Here is an 8,794-nt window from a genome sequence, read left to right on the forward strand (position 1 = left end):
GCATAAGCAGGATAGGTTGACCACAAGTAAACACAAACATTCCACTGACCTTCCAGGGGAAACATTTCCCAAATTCCCTCCAGTGCTCTAAAAGACAAACAAACAAACAAACAATACTGCGCCCCCCCCCCATCTTCCTCCACTGCAGCTGAGCTCTGCTGCAGCCATGGGGTGCAGACAATCTCCAGCCTTGAGACATAATGAACTTTTCTGTCTTTCCTCCTCGACTATAAGCTGTCTCTTTTGAATCCTTCACTTGGTATCTATTTGGTTTTTCCCTTGGCCTTCCACAGAAAAACAGTTTCTAGCAGAGAGTCTTTTTGTGACTTTGAACCTGATATTCCTGTCACCCAGGCCACACCACCTGAACCTTAGCGTGCAGATGTGCCCCGGAATTTGGTTGGGGAATGATTCAGTCACTCCAGGCTGGGGTCTGGGATCTCTGCTGAAGGTCGGGGTTGTCTGTGAATCAGGAGCACAGAGTCAGGAGAACACCCATAGTGGGGAACAGGGAGCCAGATGAGAATTCAGGAGTCTGGAGCTAACCAAGGTGCGCTAACTGTGGTCTGAAAGCCTGTAGCTGACGCCCGGGCAACTCTTGCTACTCTGGAACTTTATCGTGCAGAGGAGCCTGACAGAGACTCCTGTTCAGGCGGGTCCACCTGCGCCCTTGGGCTTTTGAGTTGTCTCTAGCTTAAGGCCATGCCTCTTAAATTCCAACACCCCCTAAAATTCCTGCACATGGTCATGTTTTCTCCCACTAAGTAGCCCAGCTTTCTGGAGTCCCATCCAAACAGTCCGGCGTCTGGAGGCTGCCTTGGGAGCACATCCATGTTGCTTGTGAATGAAGCTTGTTTACTCTTTCAGTATTCATGACCACCTGGGGCAACATTCCTCCCTAAAAAAACTAGTTCTTTTCCCAGGGGCTCAGAAGGCCATGGGTTTGCCGTGAACTTGCCATAGAATCTAATCCATTGTATTCTTTAAACTAAAATTTGAAGATCCTATGGAGTTGTTTAATTAATTTCTCAGGAGAAAATAATTTTCAATCAAACCCAAGTCATCATTATTAGATTAGGAATGTTTCTAAGAAAGTTTCCCCCTGAGAGGACAAGCAGGCCACACACCATAACCCTTCCCAAAAGAGGCATAGCTTGAAATAGGGCGGGAGGTCATTCTTCTGGTAAACATTTATTCTTTAACAAATCTATTTGAAGAATTTTTTTGCCAAGAAATCTGAAATGTATTTTGGGGAAATGCAAGTTTTTCTGACTGAAAAATAGAAGAAAAGAGTTAAAAGAAATTCACCTATGATATTGTCCCATAAGCCATGAGATTTGACTCAGAATTTATCTCATTTACCCTGGAAATAGCAACCTTCACCTCTGTATTTGTATTTCCAGATAACATATTAACTGGGGTGGGAACTCTAGCCCATGATTCCTGGGCCTCTATATGACAGTGACAGGCCAAAATAGAACTATCCTCTTTCTTTCTGCTTATTCAGTGAATACAGATGTGTTTTAGGGGGCAGGGACCACCACCAAGCAGACATGACCACACTGCTATACAGGCTTTGAGCTTCCTTCTCTTTGCTCAGACCCCAACCAGGGACCAAGAGGGCAATAACAGGATGGGAATTGGGAAGGGATCATTTTATCCAGCTATGTCTTGATGAGCTTCCCAGAGAAGCTGGATTGCTCACAGCTCTAGACTAAAACACTCTCTTTAGCTGCAGACACATCTCCCAAAGAGGACATAGCAGCAACATTACAGCTTCCCTCTTCATCATAACTAAGGGATACCCACATATACCCCACCTTGGAGGAAAATCAAAGTCTCAGCTAGACCAATGTCGCTGAATAGTCCACCCGCAGTGATTTAATACCATTTAAGGAAAATCGTCAGGCAAAGGACTATAAAAGGTAATCTGTGATACCACGTTCTACCTTGTAAAACATGCCTTTTAGGGGTAAATGTTCAGGGGGTGTCAAGAATCGCTGGGAAGCAGTTGAGTGGTCAGGTAAAGGGAGAAAGTTCTAGACAGCCGAGAAGCCCTGGTCTACCTTTCCTCCTCCAAGTGTTTCTGCAGAGCCCTAGATCTGTGCAACTGTCTTGAAAAGAACAATGGCCATCATGCTCTCCTGCTCACACTTTAAGAATGGATGAGATAGTAATTTGAACTCTTTGCCCACCTTAAAAGCCACTTTGAAATAATCTGTTTTGTCCACCATGAGGAATTTACAACACAAACCACACAAAAATAACTAAAGCTCCCAATTGCTCTCTGTATAGCCTTTCTGTCCATGTTACATGACGATCACAGACCCACTTCTGGTGGTCTAACTCTTTCCCACTGTGGAAGTCAGCATGCACCCTAGAACCGTTTATATGGCTTCAATCTAAGTCCTTCCCCTAAATGTAGGTTATGTGTTGCCTCCTTGGGATTCCTTATTCATTTGACCGAAAGCCTGGGTTGCAGCCCCTAGAACGGGCAGATCTGCACCACCTGCTGGCTTTTCTCTTGTTTCCTCCTTCTTAGGCTCTTATCAAAGATGCTCCCTTTAGCCAGGAAGAAACTTGGCCAAGCTACAAGGCCACTCTTCCATCAAAACCACACCTGTAATTTGTTCTTCTTAGTGAGACCTGCAAGCAACTTCTCTTAGGTAGAATTCCTGGAACTTGGTGGTTTCCAAACATAATAACAATTCTGCTCCCCTAAATAAAAACCCAGTGAGGTCAGCAATGGATCTTAACTTCCTAAAACTAAGGTTCAGGTTTGGGCTCACAGGCCAAAGAACTAATGGTTTTTTCCTCTCCAATAATGTTCTTAGTTTCATTTCTACATCATGTTCTGAATGGTTGCTCTATGTCAAAAGACTTCTTTAAAAGTTGGGGTCTTGGTAATAGCCAAAACCTAGTAAGATGTTTATAGTTATCTATCTTCTTGATGTGTATCCTTGGTTAGATCAAAGATGAGAAGATTAAGAAGGACAAAGAACCCAAAGAAGAAGTCAAGAGCTTCTTGGATCGAAAGAAGGGATTTACAGACGTGAAGGCACAGAATGGAGAATTCATGACTCACAAGCTTAAACAAACCGAGAATGCTTTCAGGTAAGTCGTGATACTCAACAGTCGCTGTCTTCCCATATGTGGGAGGAGACTCGGTCTCCTTGTCCTGCACCTCCAGACAGAAAGGATCTGACCTGACAGCATTCTTCCCTTTGTCCTGAAGATATAGTCAGCAGGTCCTGTCTCCCTGTCACTAGCAGGAGACCAGAACTCATTGCTCAACCACAGCTTAATCCTCTTCTAGTTCTTCTTCTTTTATAACAGCAAGGCATATAATGTTTAGTGTCCATGTCTTGACAATATGCTCGTGTGGTATCAGTGTACTAAGAAATACTATGACTGGGTTTAATATCATTAGTTCATGCTTTGGATGGTCCAGACAACTTCCTACAAAACTTTCTCGGCACCATTTTTAAGAGTTCAGTTTTGCAAAGGTTGTAAATCAGTGTTTCATGAAGCTTAGATTATTCTGTGATCCAAAACCTTGGGGCGCATTAGGTTAAACCAAAGCATAGCCTTTCCCCATAGGACTGTAAGAGTCCTCTATGTAAATTTGCCTTCATTTCCCATTTTAGGAATATATATATATGAAAGTGAGAGAAACCAGTTACCACAGTGTAATTTATTTTTGTCCATGTCTGCTAGGAGTTGATGCCCATACGAGTAGAGAATGTTGTGCTCCATATACAGGGAGGAGAACAGTAAGAGCCTTTAACTAGATGCTTACTTACCAACTGAGCTAAAAGCAAGCTTCATGGGCAAAAGCCTGTTATCAGATTTGCCTTAAGCTCAAAAAAGCCAAAGATAGGGCAGAACTTTCTAGAGGGTATTTCCATATACCACCCTGGTACTACAAGCCTACCAGCATGTTTAAGCAGAGGCAGTATAGTCAAGGTCTTACTCTCATTTTGGTAAAAGTTGACTTGTTTTTTTCATTTTTAAGGTTAGAATTTTTTAAACTCAACTATTAGTAACATTTATTCTAGATATTTTTCTATGTATATAATACTCAAGATAGCTCTCAAACACACAGGATCATATAATATACATATGAGTGAATGCGATCAGAGGTGCATATTTTACAGTGGTCCTGTACCATGCACGACAGTGCTGCAGAGCCAGCTTTCTAACGCCAACTAAACCTAAGCCTGCACTTAGTGACTGTTGAACCGGAGCCTCACGCCCAATGCTTTGATTACACAAAATAAAGCCTTAGCGACACCTAGTGGATCCCAGAGGAGGTTCCATAGGCCTGTCCTCTTGTCCACACGGCGAGATGATCGGAGAGAGCAAACTACTTTCCAAAAACGCAAAGACCTTCACATGAAGAGCAATGGAAGGGTGGAAGAAACCCTTGAACCTCGTGCAAGTTCAAAATGAGAGCTCACCTCTGACCATCAAGAACCTGTTATGCTTTATTATCTCAGCCCATAGTAACAAATTTATATCATGACCCTGCCCCTCCAACATACATGTTTATAGCTAAAACAAGTTGCACATGGTACTGTCTTTACCTCTACACCTTATTCACTATTTAAAATGTTGAGACCAATTTACTAAACTGATTTTTTAAGCCTGAAGCTTGAGAAACATTGACTCAGAGGAAACAGTATATTCTGCACTGCCTCTGTGTTCAAAAGCAAGAGGTGTATAAAATAAGATCAGTATTGTGCACTGCGTGTCTTCAACCACGCCCTGTTTCATTCATTCTCTTGTTCCGTAGCTGGAAGCGTTGTGCCATCCCTGACACAGAATAAATATTAAACAGTGCGATTCATTGTTCCTGAGACAAAGGGGTTGGGTGCGGGATTGCTGTGTTTGGATCTCGTTAGTAATGACCTCACTGTACATTAGTAAGTATTTGAACAGAAGCAATTCCACATCTCTGTCTTGCAATTAAAGGCTCCCTGTATCAAAGCCTTCAAGAGAACCACTAAATTCCCCTCCAGTCCAGTTCAGGGACGACCCAGCTGGTGTGACTTCACTAGTGAAGGCAGACAGCCATCTTGTTTTTGAGGCAGGGTCTCTCACTGATCGGGAGTAGGCGGGGCTGGCTTTCCAGGCTGTGTAGCTTTGCTTCTCATCACACCCAGCTTTTGTACATGGGTCCTCCTGTTTGCACAGCAACTGCTTTACCGACTGAGCCACCTCCCTAGCCCTCAACTCCTTTCTACAGCTTGGACAAATTGTTTATCTCTCTCACCTTATTCATAAAATTCCTATTTTATGAATGACCCAGATGTTATGACTATGAAAGGAGACGATACATTTGAAAACATTTATAAGATATAATGACTGACCCCTTTGATCTCCAGTAACCGCCCTAATCACGCCACATCTGTAATAATTTAGAGTTTTAAATCCTGACAAAGGATACTCCAGCTGTATTGGGGTTGGAGAGGGTAGAAATAAACTCTTTGGATAAGAAAAATGTCCCAGAAGCTCTATCAAAACAGACATACCTTAGTGGATTTAACTCCCCCATGAAACAATAAGGCCCAAATAATGGCAAACACCTACAATCCCAGCATTTAGGAGGCTGAGGGAGAGGGATTATGAGTTTGAGCTAGGGGCCAGCTGTAGAGAGATCCTGCCTCAAAAACAAACAAACAAACAAACAAACAAACTACAGTTTGGTCGTGTTGACTGCATTCCCGAGGGCCTGCAGCAGCTCTCCACTCCGTAACCCTTTCATGCTTGAGGAACTGAGACTGCACACTCACACACAGCTCCTCCTTGGCTACCTCCTACACCCCAGAGAACCACCACTCTCTCTTTCTACGAATCTGATATTGCTATAGATTCTTCATACAAGTGGAATTTTGAGGTATTTGTCCTTTTCTAACTAACTTGTCTCATTCAGCAGAAGAGTTTCAAGTTCACCCACATTGTAGCATGTGTCGGCATTTCTTTCAGAGGCTGAACAGTCAGCATTGCATGGCAAGGATGTACCACATTTTACTAATCCATTCATCCTACATTGGACTCAGGTTGCTCCTACTTCCTGGCTCTTGTGGATACTGTTGTTATGAATATAGGAGCTCCACCATCTCAAGACCTTGCCTTCAATTCTTCTGCCTATGCGCCAAGTGATCTATATGGATCATATACAAAATAGTATTATTTTCAGGGTTGCCCGGGAATGGGATGTTTTTCCCACATTCGGTGCACCATTTTTACTCTGCCGTAGAGGCCCTCGTGCAGTCCTTATTTTCCATGTAGATCCCCACAACCAACCCCAGGGTTGGTGTGAGGATCGGGCGCCTGGGTCTACAGTGTCCACAGTCAGACACTGTCCTCCTTCCAATGTGGGCTGCAAGACAGAACCAGGTAATTGCTTTTCCTTTCCTCCTCCCTCAGCCCCAGCCGCCCCGGAGGCCGGGCCGGTGGGGACAAGGAAGCCGAAGGGGCCCCACAAGTGGAAGCCGGGAAGAGGCTGGAGGAGCTGCGCCGGCGCCGTGGGGAGACTGAGAGCGAAGAGTTTGAAAAACTCAAACAAAAGCAACAGGAGGCAGCCTTGGAGCTGGAAGAGCTGAAGAAAAAGAGGGAAGAGAGGAGGAAGGTCCTGGAGGAAGAGGAGCAGAAAAGGAAACAGGAGGAGGCTGAACGAAAAGCTAGAGAAGAGGTAAGGGCTGCCTGGCCCAGCCAGGGAAACTCGGAGATCCCTAAACCCTTACGTGGGTGACCCATGACCTTGTAGCCCAGAGGAACGGTCCCTTGTAGTCCCCTGCTGCTCTTCTGAGAGTGCGCTCTTGAATATACAGTGTGTCAATCACAAACCTGGTAGCTCAATCAGTAGAGCCCTTGCTAGGCGTGCACAAAGCCCTAGATTCTATCCATAGTGGTACATACACCCCTGTAATCCTAGCACTCAGAAGGTGGAGGAGAGTCAGAAGTCCTCCATCACTACTTATCAAGTTCGAAGCTAGCCTAGGTTATAGGAGAGACTCTATCTCACAATAATAATAACGATTGTTTATTATGATGATAAACTTGCATGTCTCTGAACCCTGGGTACTTGCGTCCCCATTTTCTAGATGAAGAAATTGAGGCACAGAGGAGTTTATATAATTTTCCCACTGAGCCTATTGTCTTATATAGCTTCTCAGTGAAGAACAATAGGGACTCTGAGAGAAGAGAGGTCTGCCACCTACCACAGAACCAAGCTCCAAGCTGGCAAGCAGAGTGGGTGTGGTGGGTTCATGCCTGCCATCTTCCTGCTGGGAAGGCTGAGGCAGTAGTTTCCTGAGTTCAAGGCCAGTCTAGACTCTACAGTAAGTTTCAGTCCAGTCCCGGGTTACATCGAGAAATTCTCCTTGCAAACAAATAAAAAGAGAAAGAAAAGAAAAACACAGTTATTACACAATATCTAATATTTGGGGAGGCTTTGCAGAGATGTTACTATTATCACTGATGTGTATGATATGCTTGCGTGGGGGTGTATTGTGTGTGGTAGTCAGAGGACAGCTTTGTGGAGTTGATTTTTCTCCTTGCACGTTTTACATGAGTTCCAAGGGTCGGACTCAGGTCTCCAGGCTTCTGCCACAGCCTGGTATTTGCGGAGCCGTCTCCCTGACCCCCGAATTTCTCCAAGATTAGAATGTACAGAGACTAGGACGATATCTGCTTTGTCCACTACTTTATACCAGCACCCAAACCAGGGCTTCCGTGGCACCGGAGCCCTGCTACTGTTAGCAATACACCCAACTCTGGGCTTCCGTGGCGCCGGAGCCCTGATACTGTTAGCAACGCAGCCAACCCTGGGCTTCCACGGACCCCTGCCACTGTTAGCAATGCAGCCAACCCAGGGCTTCTGTGGCACCAGAACCCTGCCATGGTTAGCAATGCAGCCAACACAGAGTTTCCACGGACCCCTGCCACTGTTAGCAATGCATTTGTTTGCATTTGTTTCATTCTTCACACAGAGCAGATCGGGTTACAAGGAGGGAAACTTGACCTGAGCACATGAAAAACCAGCTAAGTCAGCTACAACTTAGATGACTATAGTTTACAGGGTGCATTCTTTTCTTCCATCCTGGGGCGCTTTCTTACTTTATGAGGGAAAGAAACAAGGAATTGAATAGTAAGAGTGACTTGGTTGAAGATGCGTGAAGGATAAGTGATGAAATAAGCGTGGGCACCCCGCTTTTCCAACTCCTGAGCCTAGAACTTTCCAGGTCCCAAGCTCCTCGCCCCTCAAAATACTCGAAAAGATTTCCACTGATTTTTCTGACGTGGATGTTATACAGTTTCCTAAGTTGGGTGGGAAGTTTGGAAGAACCATTCCAGTGTCTCTTCCAACTCCGGCTTCCAATCAGGCCATGACCTCTAGCTGGAAAGTGATTGCGAGGGTAGAAGTTTGTAATCTGACGGACCTGACTCTGCCACTTACAAGCTGGGACCTTGGGACAACACTGAGCCACCCTGTCTTATTTTCCTCATCCGTGAAATAGTATCTACTTTGCAGGATTTTTCTGATGAGTAAGTAGATGGCTGTATTCGCAGTGGCTGACACAGCGCAGGCATTCAAAAAGGGAATTGCTTACAAGGGGATGTCAGGACGGAAGCGGTGGGCTGTAGCTACAGAGGTTTGGGGGTCCATCCTTCCACCAAGCACAGAACCCTCTTACTACATCCTTTGGCCCTTTGGAACAGCTAATGATACGCTATAAGGGATGTTTTATTCTGATATGTGTGTGCGTATGTGTGTCTTTGCTTGTGT

At 44.9% G+C, this 8,794-nt stretch overlaps 1 protein-coding gene across 5 annotated transcripts in view; it reads left to right on the forward strand.

Moving 5' to 3' along the window:
* The window catches only part of Cald1 (caldesmon 1), a 192,806-nt gene that overhangs the window by 160,658 nt on the left and 23,354 nt on the right, over window positions 1-8,794 (forward strand). For all 5 annotated transcript variants that reach the window (XM_026788562.1, XM_026788564.1, XM_026788565.1 and 2 more), the window contains 2 exons: window positions 2,969-3,114; window positions 6,433-6,697. In XM_026788562.1, the coding sequence (XP_026644363.1) occupies window positions 2,969-3,114; window positions 6,433-6,697 (411 nt within the window). The remainder of the gene's footprint in view (window positions 1-2,968; window positions 3,115-6,432; window positions 6,698-8,794) is intronic.

Source organism: Microtus ochrogaster, unplaced genomic scaffold (genome assembly GCF_000317375.1).
Source record: "Microtus ochrogaster isolate Prairie Vole_2 unplaced genomic scaffold, MicOch1.0 UNK4, whole genome shotgun sequence".
Lineage (NCBI taxonomy): Eukaryota > Metazoa > Chordata > Mammalia > Rodentia > Cricetidae > Microtus > Microtus ochrogaster.